We start from the raw sequence: 16,399 nt of genomic DNA on the forward strand, positions 1-16,399 counted from the left end.
GGTTTGTTCAGAGTCAGGCTCACAACTACTACACCTACAAAAATAGAGCAAGAGGACGGTTTTTACTAATGCCAGACTTATTGTGCATGAAGAACTGGAAAGACAGCCCATTTGCGTGAAAGCATTTAGGAAGTACCGTGAAATTGCAAATGCACCGATCTAATTTTTCAAATCACTTGGCTTGCTGTGAAGCAAAGAAAAAAGCCAGAATTCAAGCACGTTAAAAAAAGCCATAAAAACAAAAATTAGTTGTGTGTAGGAGATGAACGTGAAAAATTAACGGGACCAGTAGGAGAATTAATAGGTCCACTGGTGCATATAATATTTTTCATTCATAGTTCGTATCTCTCCCAGTCAGTGAAAACTTCAATGAAGTTGTGGACAACTGAAGTGCCAGGACTATTAGATCTCACAGGTTTCCAGAAAAGACATTTTGCCAAGGAATAAGGAAATCCCAGGATTAATTTCTGGCAAAAGAGGAAGCCCTCATCTATTCTTGCTTGGTCCAAAAATATGTGGCTGCTTCCTGTTATATAGAGCTATTCCTTAATGCACTACAAGTTAACATGAAAGGGGAAAAACACAGCCTGAAAGGCACCTGGAAACGTGCCCCCTCAATGGGTTTGTGGAGAGCTGATATCTAAATCTGAAAAGGCAAAGCCTCAGCTCTCTGGATAGGGCTGTACCTCACCCACTGAGGACTCTCAGGGAGCAGCTATAGCTGCTTCCAGATGGATCCTCCATCCCTGCACAGACCAGTGGGTCTTACCTGACTTTGGACCTGCTGCAAGTCATTACTGCACACCTTCAAAGTAAATTTCACCTGGCACAACTGAGTGTCATGCTACATTTCCAAATTACTGCTCTAAGCAGGCTGTTCAATGCAAGCTCTGCTTTATTCCAGTAGATTAACTCTTCAACACACAAGGGACATTAAGACACAAAACTGAGTTAATTCCACTGTTAAGACAGCAGCAAGACATCAGTCACTTCAGTGAGGTTTCATGCTGTTTCATGGTGTCCGAAGTAACATTTGAATACATTTGTCATGTTCACATTTTACTTAGCTTAGCTAAAGTAAAACACTTAAGCAACCACAGTGAACTAATCAAACTTTCCTCCCCGCTCCTGCCAGATAAAGAAGAATCACTTTATCCCAACATATTAGGGAGAGCCCTCTCCTTGGCTGAAAGTTAATGCATAGTGAGCCTGAAGAGACTACAAAAGGACTAGAAAGGGTTTTATACACCAAAGAGGGGCAGGGGGGGAAAGTGAACTAAAATTAGACCAATTTATCCATTTGACAAAATTGCTTTGGTATAGTCTCAGCTCACACACTGCACACACCTCAAGTTAAGGCACTCCTCAAGAAAATAAGCCTTGGAGATGCAAGTCCTACTCATCACTGCTTGAATTTCTATTGTAAAGAACCTAAAATAATAATGTGAAGGTGAGCATTAAGCACAAAGAGACCAACTGTAACTAGCCATAATGAAATTAACTATAATTGCACCATTTTAAGTGATCAGCCTGTTCTCATCTCCTGTTTTTAAAACTGTGGTCTGCTGGTTTCAGGGATCTAGGAAAAAAAAGGCACTGAAGAAGAACAAGCTTCTTGTTGTGACTCCATTATAAGGGTACTTCCATCCACCAGGAAAAAAAAATTAACTAAACCTTCTATATGCAAGAAGGTTCAAGTCCACTTACCTAGACAAATCTGGAAGCCTCAGCTATCCCAGGAGAGATGGACAAGCCTGAATTTGTGCCAGGGCACCCAGACAAATCACACAAAGATTAATGGCAGCTAAATTTGTTCTCAGAGATTTGAACTGAACATTGTCTACATTCAGTGAAAAGTTAAAGCCAGGCTTAAGGTTTATATGAACCTCCCCTTCCCTGATTTCAACAGGATCACGTTTGCTCATGTAGAACAAGCTGAAAGAGGCACAGCCTGACCTCTGCTTGTGTGAGCACGTGCAGCAGAGACCAAGGCTAACAGGAGCCCTGCAGAGTCCACTGCTGGCATTTGGAGCCTGGGCCATGCAAAGCCACCAGAGCTGACACCCTGCCACCAGCCCAGAGCAAAGCTGCTGCCTGTGCTGTGCTTTCAGACCCCAGACAAACACGTGGTAAGTGTGACACAACCAGCTCCTCCTTTCCAAGTGGCCTGAAAATCCCTGAAGCTGTCAGCTTTTCCAGGTGCACTGGTCCTTGCTGCTCAAGAACAAAGCGAGGATGAACGACTGATCCTCGTTTTATGTTTTCATGCCAAATTCTTGAGAGCTTGTTGCTTTGTTTTGGCTTTGTCTTGTTTCTTTAAACTCTAATATATTCAAGATTAGGATTTGATGAAAACCCTATGCTTTCCCACAAAGCACCATAATTCTGTAAGCATCAGAAGTGTGAATATTGAGAGCTGAAGTGATTAAGCTGAACTCATTTATGCCTCTTCATGTGGCTGCCAAGGAGACTTGTATCATGCTAGACTTCATCCTGTTGTGTTTCTGTACACACACACACACCTGTTGACAACTCGCACTGGACTCAAATTTATACACACAGGCCCTGTCACAACAACCTAAAACACCTAAAATTACACGTAGTGCCTGGAATACCAACAGGGTCAGTCATAGACTGAAAGACTCTTTAGCACCTCCTACACAAATGCCAACCTCTTCAGGAGACTTAACTGTATAGAAGAGTCAACTGAAAATATTACTTAGTGCAAGGATTAGTGCTTTGATCCAGAAAGGCAAAAATGAAAATTCCCAAATCTCAGCCCGTGCCTATGTCATTTGTGAAAAGAGAAGAGGCTGGAGCAAAATGCCTTCTGCTAGCAAGAAATGTAGTAAAAGGGAAGAGACAAAAACCAGCTGTAGCAGTTCAAAACTCATCTAGCTCAGCATCCTAGAGCTGACAGCAGCTATAACAAGATGCCAACCGAAAAGTGTAAGATTAGGGTGAGCATATGTTGTTACTTTCCTAGTACAGTCTCTCTACAGCTATCTATGACTCAGGCATCCTCAGAAAAGCTTAGGACAAAGCCAAATAAAAGGGAACACCTACGTGGAGAAAGGAGGATGCAAGCACAGCTGAGAACGCGTTTACCACGCACCCCCGCCCCTCACACAAAGCGCGTTCAGCGCTAGCTCAGCCTCCCGCCGGCTCGGCGTACTCACACGGCGTCCCGGCGCGCGCCGTGCAGGAGCAGCAGCCGCACCACGGCCACGTGGCCGTTCCTGGCGGCGTCGTGCAGCGGCGAGTCGTTCTGGTAGCCCGTGGTGTTGACCAGCGCCCGGTGCCGCAGCAGCAGCTCCGCCACCTCCCTGTGCCCGTGGTTACACGCCTCGTGCTGGAACGGGGGGAGACTCGGGTGAAGCACCCATCATCACAGGAGGAGCCTCCTCATTCGCTTTGGGCAGGCGAGACGATGAGGGGACACCGCGGTACATTCCCGACGGGAATTAACCTGGAACACGGCCCTAACAAAACCCCCGAGAAGAACTGAACAAAGGCCGACTGTGCGCAAATTAGACTACGGGGAACACAACCCTCCAGATTACAGGCTAGCAGGAATATTCTGCAGGAGAGGAAGAAGTCGTGATTGAAAAGAACCTTTTGCTTACGTTCTGTAATTCGATCGAGCTATTTTTTCACTCCACTACTTGATGTATTTCCAGACCACTGAGGACATTAGGAATCCATTAAATACAAACATTGTTTGGAATTGATCATTTTTGAGTTCTCCTGGCTGTATTTTCTGCATTTGCAGAGTCACGGGCCGATCGATTTCACGGCCTGCCCTACACCCCAGCAAAGGAGAATGATGCCTGGGCAGGTCAGCGGTTGCTGATGAATTCTTTTAACCTTGTTCATCATCACTTCTTCACTTTGCATAATTCTCTGTCACCTAAATGTATGTGAAGGGAACTAAAATATCGGAGAGGAATGGAGGGATGAAGTGAAATCTGATTTGAAGACAGATGAGAGAGAGAAGCCTCCGACACTCACCAGCGGCGTCCAGCCCGCGTTATCTTTGACATTGGGATCTGCCCCGTTCTTCAGCAGCTGCTCCACAGCTGCTAAGTCACCCTACAGAGGAAAAAAAAGAAAGAGTTATGAAAAAGGAAAGAAGAAAATACACAGACACAACACAGATTTGAGAGATGCCCAATTACAAATTTAGCTGCAATAAAAATGTAATGATATAAGCCTTCCATGTAGATATAATGAGGATAACAAAGGCTCAGCTGATCTGGAGACCACAGTTAATCACTGCTGTTCATTTAGAACCACCCACACACTTCACACAAATACATATTTCTGGATAAAAACTATGTGTGTAAGAGAGTTAATTCAAAATAAATGGAATAGTTTGCGCCAATTGCCATCTGTCCACCACAGTCAAACTGCAAGGATTAAAGTCAGGAATGTTTACTGAGAATTTCCTTGTCCTTCAAACTGGATTTTTTTTTAAGCAAATCTAAAACACTGGCTGAAAACATAGGTGAAATAAATTAATAAGCCTGACAAGCTTCTAGAAACTGGTTTTCCACAAAAGGAAAAGAGTTTTACTTAACACTGCAATTACTACTTTATGTTGAATCTCACTGACACTTTCTCTGACAGTTATCTACCAAAATAGTTTTAATTTGCTTTCTGGAAAAATGCTACCTTCAGCTTTCACTGTAAGCAAGGAGATGTGGAAAGGGTGGAAACCGACCCAGGGGCCACGGAAAAGAGGCTGAACAGAGACGAGGCAAAGGAAACAAAAGGGCAGAGTTTGTGAATCAGAGGTTTTGACACCCTGAAAAGCAAAGTTGGTCATAAGATTGGAGCATATCCAGATGCAGCTATAAACAGATAAGGAGAAGGTGCCTGTGGAAGCTGAGGCAAGGAGATCTCTGCAGTGCAGGCCTCAATTCTTATTATTTTAGGGGGGAAAAAAAAAAAAAAGCGTTTCAAGACAACTGCTGACACCTTGCCTAGATCAGGGTCCTGTGATTCCAAATGAAGAGACTATTAATACACAAACTGGTATGTAGCTCTTGCCAAGGCCAAATATACAATAGAAATAAAGATCTGAAGGAGAGAAATTTAATCCATGATATACATCAAGTTTAATTCCCTTAAAGCAGTGGAAAGTCAAGGAATTTCTAGGCGCTGCTCACGGCATGCCTTAGAAGAGTTGAGAGAATTTTATATTAAGCTTTAAACACAATAAAAACAAACTTAATCCGATTTTGTTACCAAGAAACTCTTTGAAAAAACAAAACAGCTCTTATCTTTACAAAGTTAGAAAAAAATATTAAGACAGACTGCTCTGCAAAAATAAATCCAGCAAGCAACAACTGTAAACTCAAAAATAATGCTGAGACTCACTGGCTTTACAACCATCAAGCAAATTAACACATCCGAGGTGAATTTCGTGCATTATAGTGACAGTCTGGATGTCCCAGCAAAATGTTACCTTTCAAAGCAATTAAAGGCTTGTAGCAGCAGCATATTCTTTCTGGTGGCAAGGTAACAGACATACACAAAGCTGAGAAGTTACACAGAGGCAGCAAGACAGCGCTCGGCATTACGATCCTTCCCCATGGAGAGAACACACAATTATCCATAATGAGCGAGAGCTGAGCTTATCATTTAAAGTTCAGTTTGCAAACACGTACTGCAAAGGCTTTGACATTTCAGGAGTACTGCTTTAAAGCAGGAAGCACAGCTAATAATTTGTGTGGGCATCAGATACTATCACAGCTTTTCAGATGAGTTGTGTGAGCATTGATTTGTAAAACATCACCGGCTTCATCAAAGGAAACGCTGCTGGTGCGGACACCAGGACTGACAACATCCCCTGACTCAAATCCAGGCCCACGTCAAAATTAGAAAATTGGTGTTTTGCCGCTTACAGAAGATAAATATTGTCATCATGTCATCTGTAAATGCAACCTGCTCCCTACAAGCAGCACCAAGCACCCAGAGTGACAGCAAGGAGGGAAAGCTGTCATGAGCCCACAGTGACTGGATGGGCGCTGCCAGTCAGGATTACAAGAGAGATGTTAACAAAACAGAGCCAGGAGACTGACTGAGGAGCCTTTTGTGTCCTCAGAGGCTCTCCAGTCAGTCACCATCACGGGAACATTTAGCTAAAAAACGCAGAAGAGTAAATTTCAAGTGGCAGATCGTTAACAAACATGTTATCCAGTCCCTCCTGCAAGCAGGACCATCATCACAGAATCACTTTGGTTGGGAAAGACCTGTAAGAGCATCAAATCCAACCCTGGGTACCTCTGGCATTTGCCTGAATCTTCCAGAGGCTGATAACAGGTTCAGATGACAAGTCAAGCCAAATAACTGTGATCCAAGAGTAAAAAAAATATGTGGTTTGGTTATATTTGACATTGGCCGCTTCTATCAAAGTTGATGGTATTACTAACAATTGCAAGCTAATAACTGCTTCGCTAAACTCTAAACAAGAAAGAGTAAAGAGCAGGTGCAAATCCCAGACACAAATACGCCAATTCCATGTCTTCCCTCCACAAGAGAGTGGAAAAACTACACCCATTAGTACAGAATGACTGATTCCAACATAAAGATGTGCTTCGACCAATGCTGAAATTAATTTTGTACATTTAGTTCCTCGAGTATATTTGAGGCAGCAGGAGAATCACCAGTCCCCACTAAGAAGCCAAAACCAGGGGACACGAGGTGAGACCCTCTTAGCAGTCTGCAGCAACAGAGGGGAAATGTTAAGTGGAGACACTTCTCCTTCAGAAAGGGAGAACAAGGCAAACACCAGGTAGAAAAATGCTCCCACCACTAAGAATTCACAGGCAAGCATTTATTTTGAAATCTAATTATCAACAAAGGATTACACCCAGCTCTTGAAGAGGCAGGAGCTACTGCCAAATGCAGAATTACCCATTCAGAACAAAGAAAGCTCAGGACGTTTTGTGCTCATCACAACGCTCAGCTGTAGTGACAAGGCAGCAAAGCCACGGGTTTGCTCTTCCCGGGAGCTGGGAAACCAGAGAAGCAGGAAAGGCACTGGGGCCATCTGTTGGCAGAGCTGGAGCCGGCAGTGGATTAGCCGGAGAAGAGCATTTACACACGGCTTTAGCTCTTCCTCCTCCCAAGGAGAATTAGTTCCTGCAGCCACAGTTGGCATAAGCCCAGAAAACCATCTCTACTCGGCTTACGCAAGGTTGTTGGAGTTCTTTTTCCCTTTCCCTCAAGTCCTGAATTTAATGCACATGGTTCAGAACTGCAAGTGTCCCTTCAGTCCTACTTTACAGGGGGGTTTTTTTCCCATTTTGCCCTTTACAATTTCCATTAATCAAGGTGTTTTTCACCAAAAAGTCAAACTACTTAATAAATGTAAATGTATTCTAGCAGAAAACGTATTCTACCAGTTAAAGACAGAGATCTAAAGAATTAGGACAGTACATGAAGATGAAGCTAAAAACCTGTACCCTTCAACCAAATAGTTCTCCCTTTATTTACAAATTTAAGCAAGCAACTTCAATCTTTAGGTCAAACAAATGAACAACCGAAAAAAACCACCCTTCAAACACAGTGCCATTTGCTTGTTTAAGCTGCAGGGGAACTAGATTATTTACAACTCATAAATGGTCAAGGAGGACAAATATGAATTAAAGAGCTTATAGGAATTGTGAACTCTTTCCAGGATCCTCCAGGTTTCTCACCTCAAAATCCTCCAAATGAATCCCCCTTAGATTGTTCCCTAATAGCCAACTTACAAGAATCTATGCTTAACCTTTAATGCATGCAAGGAGTTACCCAGCCTCAGAAACAAGACAAGTAACAACCAAGCATTATCGAAAAAGAAATGGTAATTTGTTCCCAGGCTTCCAAATCAGCACTGGAGAAGATGGATTGCTTTGACTCATGGCCAGTTTCCATATTCTCAAGTTCTGCATTTGAAACCACGGCACTATTTTGTATTTGCCTTGACCTCCTTTCTCCAGGAGGGGAGATGTTCTGTGACACATCTCTCAGCCATGACACACAGACCCAGCACCAAAAGCAAGGAGCTGCACAGCTGACTGGTCAGACACCTGAAAACAAGATTTAAAACCCATCCTGATGTTTGCCATGGCATGCTCACAAAACCACATCTTCTCTGCTCTCCTTCCTGATGTGTCCTTAACTGGTAACAAAGCAATAAAAGGAACACTCTCACAGGCTCAAAAGGAATTATCTCACAATTATTTCACTGTGTTAATTATAATGACCATGAAGGGTCCAGCACAGCAGGCTAGCCATGGGTGAAACCTTTCTGTGAGGCCTCCTGAGAGTGCAAGGAGGGAAAGTCATCCTGAGCTGTCAAAACTACAGGGTCCCTGGAACAGGAGGTAACCAAAACTGGTCCAAATACACCATCTCTCTTCAAACTAAGTAGATGCTCTGCATAGAGGCAAGTTCTTCTTTCCTCAGAGCAGGGACAGCACCTTATTTCCTTGTACCTTGAATCCTCACAAGCCTTCTCCCAGCTATTTCCCATCCACTCCTTGTAACAGTGTGGCGGCTGCCAAGCTCCTCTGTTCCCCTCTTGTGTTGCAGCTCAGTATCCCTCTCCCTGGAATCCACAGTGGCAGAATTCCCCTGTGCTCTGCCCCATCAGCTCCCTTAGCAAAGCAGGAGAAGCACAAGCACCCCCAGAGGTGAAATGCAGCCCCAAGGAACTGGGGGGTTCCTGTCTCCACAGCAGATTTAGGACTCTGCACTAACTCGTTAAGGGATGCCGTGCTGTGATTCAATTGCCATGGAAGAGCTGGTCCTGGGAACAATTTGTTCTCTTACTGTAAAAAAACTCCCACCGTGGATGGAAGGGCTGTTGATGGGGCAATTTCCCACCGGTTGAGAATACTTGGAGTTGAATATGTCACATTTTGTATTTTAACTAGTTGGGATTTTAACCTTTAATGACTAGGAAGATGAACGTGACTGTTGTTGGCTACAGGAAGAGTCACACTTATTTTCATTTATTAGTTTAACTCAGCATTAAGTTCATCCACACTAGAATCTTTCTGGAGAACCATTTTGATTTCAGTGAAATAATAACTACTAGTAGTAGTAGTAAATGGCAACACTCCCTCAGAATCATTAGAAACAGTATGTAACACTCTTACTTTTCATGCCTGTTAAGATTGCTTATGATCTCTTTTAAATAAGAAAAAAGGGAGAATTCAATTAGCTTTAATTAAATCCTGGGTATTAGACCCTAACAACTAATGAAAACAATACAGATTTGCTTTTATAATTAATGAAGTCCCAGAGAATTAGGCTTCATTCTACTTTAAGGGAGGGTGGCTGCTACAAGTCTGTTTCCCTTTACACACACGGAAAAACCTTACTGGCTGTGAAAACAACAAGAAAAAAATTGCTCATGAAACAAAACTGGAAGAGAAATGCTTCTTTCACAAAAGAAAAAAATCAGAACGAATTTGAAAGAAAAAACAAACCAACAAATCTAAGCCCCACACTGAGAATATACAAAGAGGATAAAGCCTGGTATTTTCTAGACCAGTTTGACAAAATACTTCTATCAGTTCACACAGGGCTCCTGCAAGTTAAAAGATCATAACCAAGGGATCACCTTCCTCGTGTTATTTTAGCTCCTTTTCAAAGCAAACTTTGGGATCACCCTGAAGCCCTACCTAGCTGCACAAGCCCTTGCTAATGAGCACCTCAATGAATGTGGAGCTGGTGGATAAAAACCACAGCAGAGCTAATGAGGAACAGAAGCCACTCCCCACTTTAGCTCAGTAATTATAAACATCAAAAGGCAACACAGCAAGGAACTCACAGGACTGAAAAAGCCCATCCCATGCCCACACTCCAGCTGGAAATCAGCTTTTTTTTGGCTGTACCAACACCAGTAAGGAGTGCCAGCAACACCAATGAACTCCAATAATCAAAACACGTTTGTCCTTTTTTTCTACAGCGTGAACTGTTTCATTTTTCCTCATTTATCTTCAAAATGCTTTGCAATGAAAAACCACCTTACTGGCATATGACCAATATGCCAAAACCCCGAGTCTCACCAGATTTTCTTAGATGAAATACCTGCACTCTAAAGAAGCATCAGGCATACTGCTGGAAACCAGACCTGTGTGAAAACTTGTCAAGGCAGATCCATTTTTTTCAGAAGCAGTCAGTCATGACCGCATTCATTAAAAATTCCCAGAAAATAACAGAAGGGTAATTTGTAAACAGTGTTTTAATAAAGACGGACTTAAGACAAGAGGTAACAGGAGATCTCTCCTTCAAAGCTCTTGAGTCCTGTGAGGACAACGTTTCATTTTCTCCCCCCTAATTGCATATTAACGACATTGAATACGAGATTTGAACTCGACTCTGCTCAGTTGACACTTCCATTTAAAAAGGTCTGGTGAGGCAGGAGTGGCTTATTAGAATGCCTATGAAAGAGGACACAGTTATTCATCAAGAACAGCCTCTGCCTCACCAGACAGAAGTGCTGTATAAATGTCAGGTGCTTATAGATGAATCAAGTCTTCCAGTATATGCAGTTTATTAACCACACAGCATTTGTATTTTATGATTTAGCAGTAAGTACATTTAAATTGCCAGACTACAAACTCCTTGAGAGGACCTCTCAGAAGGGAGTTGCCATAAGCGCATCTGGTGAGTGGGACATGTTTTACCCAACTTTGACAAAGCAATGGGCAAGGACAGCCCCTGCAAAGAGCAAAGCCATGAAGTTCTACCACGCCAGGACCTGGTTAAGATATTAACAGCATAATGAGTGATAGCTGTCGTTCCAAGAATAATGTTGATCTTACATAAAGCTGAGAACACCCCAACTCTGTCCCTCCCCTCCAGAGCATAGGGCTCAGCGTGGGAGTCACAGGGTGCAGCACCTCGCTCCCCCTGAGCCAACACTTGCATCAGGTGGTGGATCGCAACATTTAACATAAGAGTTAATTAATGTTTCACGGTGTTATCTTTATGCACACAACTCAGATCTTGTCCTGGCTGAGTTACCAGCTCAGATTGAACTGATCAAGGTCACTCATTGAGATCTGAAACACTTCCTAAACTCCTTATGACAAATCAGTCAGCTTTCTAGCACACTAGGCCAAAACATTTAAATGCTTATCACTTCCTAAAACTCACAGGTATAACTGACACTGTAAAATGCTTTGAGTTTCCAAGTACAATCATCTTTGATCATTCCAACATCTCGTTTCTTTCTGAAATCAGAGAATCGGGTTGGAAACTTCCCAATAAACCTAGAAGAAAAAGATCGCAAAATGAGATTTCCCTCCCCAAAATAAGATGTTCTGAAGTAACTGGTTTTCAGAATATTTTTAAAACAACATTGTCTTTTTAAACCTCTGCTTAAAGCTGAGCTAGAAGGTGATGGTCCTACCTTGATGGAAGCAATATGGAGCAAAGTCTCTCCCTTGTAATTTCTTCTGGCAATCGTGCTGCCACCAGGGGATTTCAACACAGCGGGACTGAGTGGCGTTGCTACTCGACTGCAAGTCTTGGAAGTGGATGGGGTGGAGGGAGATTCTGCAAGTGGAGGACTGTTTATCCCTTGAAGGGCTGCAGATCTCCTTGTCCTCACTGCAGTGCCAGTGAGTTTGGATGCAGAGGCGGCAGTCTGAACCGGTGTCTGCCCAGTGGCTGTGCAGATGGGAGAGCCCTGCAGTGGCTCCTCTAAGCCATCAGCCTGCCCACTTGACTTGCCAGGAGTGCCCCTCTCACTTCTCCTTGCTCTTTTAGACTGAGGAGTATCCTGAAGCCTGCACTGCTCCCTTCCACGTTTCAAAGGTGTAACTCCATTTGCTATTGACAGCAACGTCTCTGCAGCACAATTCTTTTCCTTGCTTTCTCGTGCAGAGCACACAACCTCACTGTTATCTTGCTTCTCTGGGGATTCCAGCTGTGGTAGAACTTCTGTATTATTGCTGGGGTCAGCTTCCTTTACAGACTCCTGCTGAGGTCTTTCTTCAGGACTCCCTGGTTCCGGAGTGCACAGCACTACTGGCTGACTGCAGATGGTCACACACTTTTCCTTGGGAGTCTTCTCCTCGGCTCTTTTCTGCTCAGGTTTCTCTAAGTTCCACTCTTTGTTAATGTCTGCCAGATGTTTCTTCTTCGTCTTCTTAATCTGTCTCTGGGTTGGTCTTTTTGTTGGCTTGGAGGGCTTTTCATGAGGAGGGGAAGGAAAGAAATCATAAACTGAAGAGGCGTCTTGACCAAGCTCATTGCTTTTAGTCTCAGCCCGACTCCTGTTCACGATGCATCGAATCTTCCTGCTTCTAGGGCTGAACCACATTTTGATCTGTTCCTTCTTGCTCTTTCTTCCCAAGTCTGGGTCAGTCGGTGTGGATGTAACTTCTGCTGAATCTAAGTGCGTGAGGAAAGAGTAAAAATAATTACGGAGCACTCTCCAGAACCTCACAAAGCAAAAAAAGATCCTGACAACAACTTCCAGAAAGGACAAAGTGTTACTAAATACAACCTATGAGTGCCTTCATTCCTTCTCAGAAGACACATGTAGCGACTTTAATAAAGCCCTGGCAAGGCCACATGCCACTCTGGAGCTCAGAGATCCATCAGGAAAGCAAGCAACCTGGCAGAGAGATTCCTTCAGCAATCTGGACTCACAACACAGTGCAAGCACAGAAGAGGTCAGACCAGGTCAGAAAAAGACAGAAGTTGGCTTTCTCACTGAGTTTTCCTTGGAAATAGGCTTCAAAGAGGCACGTGCATACACCAAAGAGCAGAGAAACAATTTTCTAAAGAGATATTACAGTTTATCTGAAGATGAAAAGGAAAAGTAGCTGTCAGCAAGCAAAAACAATATCCTTATAAAAATGTCAAACATTCCTGAGAAATTTTTACTGATTCCACAGATACAGCAAATGAGCCAGAGGAATATATAGCAAATCTCTTAAGCAATAGTGTCCTGTCATTTGATCCTTTACCCCTGGGTATAAATAATTTCAAGGAAGCTAAGCATTTTGATGATCTCAAACATTTCTTTAAAAATATGCAGTGAAGCAATTTTATAAATCACATCGTGGAGCACATTCCAGATCAATGACCAGAATGACGGAGGAATATCCTGTGCTCCCAGCACAAGAAATAGCAGTTGAGAACAAGGATGGAGGACATAAATACTGTCCTCAATGGCTTAAGAATAAATTAAGGAGTATAAAGTGACCTCAAAGTTAGACACTAATTAAATTCGACAGCTTTTTTGACAGGAAAGAACTAGAGCAGATTTTTTACCAATTCCTTCATTCTGAACTGGTGTTATTTTAGGTTATTTGGACAAGTCCTCAAAACTAAATGCACAACTCATTCTTCCTGTTGCCTCAGACCTCAGGAACTACCACTCACGAAAGTCTTGGTGATTTATAGCAATCAAACACAAAACCAATATGAATTTCGTTTGGTTTGATTTTGAAGCAGCACTAAGACCAAGATTATAAGGGAAGGGAAAGTTCTAAGCACTCCTGAAATAAACTATACAAAGCCTCGATTATTAAAAGTGACAGACACTCACTGCAACAATCTATCACTTTCACTTCAGTGCATTAACTCTCCACGGCTAATTTATTATCTCCATACCTTCTCTTTTATTTCTGGTGTTAGTAAGTAAAGCCCGTTTTTCACAGCAAGCTGGGATAAACTCACAGCAGCGCACACACTGGTTCCAATCCCTTAGTCACAAAAAAGTGCATTTGAAACTCCACTTAAAGAGAACCGTATAGCTAGTAATTCAACACTAAAACAGACATTCACAGTTGTCTTTCAAAGCAATATTGCAAAGTTAAATGTTTCCTTAATCGTGATTTCAATTACCCTACTTACCCCTCGAATTAAATCCTGCTACATATTAGATTTAGCTAGAGGAATATGTAAGCCATCAGACCAAAAGTGTCATTAAGAATACAGCTTGAGGCTAGTTAATCAATCATTCAGGCATCCAAAGATAATCATCAAGTACAGAACTGCAGCTATTTGGTTCTCCTCTAAGGCTGGGCTTGGTGCAAACAAGAAAAAAAGCACTGAAACTGAGACTGAAATCTCAGAACTAGCTAGCTTTGAGATCATATCCCACCTCAATCTGACAATTACATCTAAAAAAAGGAAGAGCTTGATTGCAAACAGATGCAAAATATAAAACACAAGTTACTATTTACTAATCTTGCCTTCAGTGTTTACACAAACCAGCAGACCGTCTCGTAAAATATTTACCTTGCTAAAACTATCAGTCACCCCCAAGCAAAGAAAAAGAATAAAATCGGCTTGCAGAAGTAATTTGTGCAACAATTTTAGGATGGCCAGAGTTCTTTTTGATGTGTATAGCACAGCGAGCCTTTAAAGTCCAAGTGACAAATTCAATCAAAGGCACTGTCCTTCAGAAGTATGATCTAAAGCAGCAGAACACAATGAAGCATTTACACTGCATGTACCACTTCTGGCAGCTGGGAAGCCTGGGAAAAATCCACCACGAGCCTTCCTCAACTGATCTGTTCATTACAGGTAGCTCAGCAGGGACTTAACAGCCAGGTTATTAAAAACCTGCTGAAAATATGACAGGCCAAATAACTACATTCCCAGGAGTGTTCTTCCTCACCTGCAATGACTTGAGGTGTAATTGAGTATGTTCTAGAACAGGGAGGCACCCATGGGACACGATTAAAAGATGCCCATGGTCCTGACAAAGAGAGCCACCCCACCCAAAGGCCAGCCCTGCACACCAAGGGGAGGAAACTGCATTTTCTGGTTTTTCCCAACTGTCTGCTATCCCTTCCTCCATTTCCAAAGTGTACAGCCACTTGGACAAATGGCCAATCTACCTTCCCTGAAAATCCCATCTTTTGATGGACCCAGAGCTGTGAGAGAGACAAAGAAAGGAAGAAAGAAAGAGGGGAGATCCAGCGCCAAGAAGCTGAAAGGAAGTTCTTATGATTTAATAAGTAAATGTTAATTTATATAAAGAGGGTATTATCTGGTGGCTAAGTTCATTCAGTTAAAGCATCTTCAGAGAAAATTGCCCATGATAAAATCAATCCCAATGAATTCTCTGCTGTCTCCGAGTTTGAAGCCAGAGCTCGGATCTCAACAGGATTGAAAAAAATTACTATTATGATTTTGATTTAATTATCTTTTTAATAAGTAAGCGTCCTCCCAAAAATTTTCGGAGAGGCATTTAGGCAAGGTAAATCAGTAGAGCGTGCCTTACCAATCCCAGATTTTAAGCATCTGCAATAGCATAAAGAGCATCCACAACAACACATCCTATTAGAATCAGCCTACAACAAATGCAGTAAATTTAGTCTACATTACCTATTAAATGTAACATTCAGATACACAATGCAGTAACTGAATTATTTCTAAATTAGAGTTATTTGCACATAATAAGCCCAAGTTTCTCAATGCTGACATTATTAATAGAGTTTGATTTCTTGAGTGTTAAAAGGGTTGAGAGTACACAAAAATACCAGGAGATAGTCAGTGCCTTGCAACTAGAGCTCCAATTTCTGCTATAGTGCAATAGCAGGCTAGTGCAGGGGAAAAAAAAAAGGAGCAATTAGAAAATGTGGTTTAGCCATCATTAATCTGCATCAAAGGAATATAATGATGCACACTGTGTGCCTTTCAAATTATTCTCTATTACGGGTTTCAGAACAGAAGTTGAGAAATCTCTTTGACAAACTAGTCCCTTATTAAAAATCAAAGGGAAGAGCTTTGGTACCATCTGTGCAACATTAGTGCCTTCTCTGAAGAATGATTATTTTGCAAGTTAAGTGTTCAACACCGAGGGGGGAAAGGGAGAAATTCCAGCTATTCAAAACTCCATCTTTAGATATTATGAAAAATGTCACAGCATCCATGAAATGCAACGCAATCTGTTACAAAAGGAGCTCCACATCCAGTAAATGTGAAACAAAGTCACGAAGCTATAAAGGTTGATTGAAAGTTGATTTCGCTGACTGTCCACCAGCACGAGCTTAGGAAGCTTTGACGAACCCCTGCAAGGTGTAGCTCTGCCTGAGAACAGGGGAGGAAGGCTTTCTGTTTCATCTACAAGAGTGAAGCAGACTGCTGCAAAGAACAAGGTAAAATCAACCATAAATGGTTGGTGATGGTTCTGAAAATTTACAACAATCTCTTCTTTTTAAAGAACATTACACAAGAAAAGCCTAAGTATTTCGAACTTCTCTTTCAAAATCATCACTGTAAAGCAACAAATCCAGTGTTTTATGCACACTGTGCCCATGACTCAACAAGTCCTCAGGAATTACCCACCAGAGTCAGCTCCCAGGATGTCTGGGACACTGCAGCGTCAGAGCTGAAGAGTCTGAGCTGCAGACATCCCGTGGTGGTG

General features: G+C 42.4%; 1 protein-coding gene across 2 annotated transcripts in view; it reads right to left on the reverse strand.

Annotated features, from left to right (window-relative positions):
* Positions 1–16,399, reverse strand: part of BARD1 (BRCA1 associated RING domain 1) — a 39,833-nt gene that overhangs the window by 16,814 nt on the left and 6,620 nt on the right. For both annotated transcript variants that reach the window (XM_058421409.1, XM_040069136.2), the window contains exons 4-6: positions 11,417–12,402; positions 4,012–4,092; positions 3,180–3,352 (exon numbers count right to left, since the gene is read on the reverse strand). In XM_058421409.1, coding sequence (XP_058277392.1) covers positions 3,180–3,352; positions 4,012–4,092; positions 11,417–12,402 — 1,240 coding nt within the window. The remainder of the gene's footprint in view (positions 1–3,179; positions 3,353–4,011; positions 4,093–11,416; positions 12,403–16,399) is intronic.

This window comes from Hirundo rustica, chromosome 7, assembly GCF_015227805.2.
Source record: "Hirundo rustica isolate bHirRus1 chromosome 7, bHirRus1.pri.v3, whole genome shotgun sequence".
Lineage (NCBI taxonomy): Eukaryota > Metazoa > Chordata > Aves > Passeriformes > Hirundinidae > Hirundo > Hirundo rustica.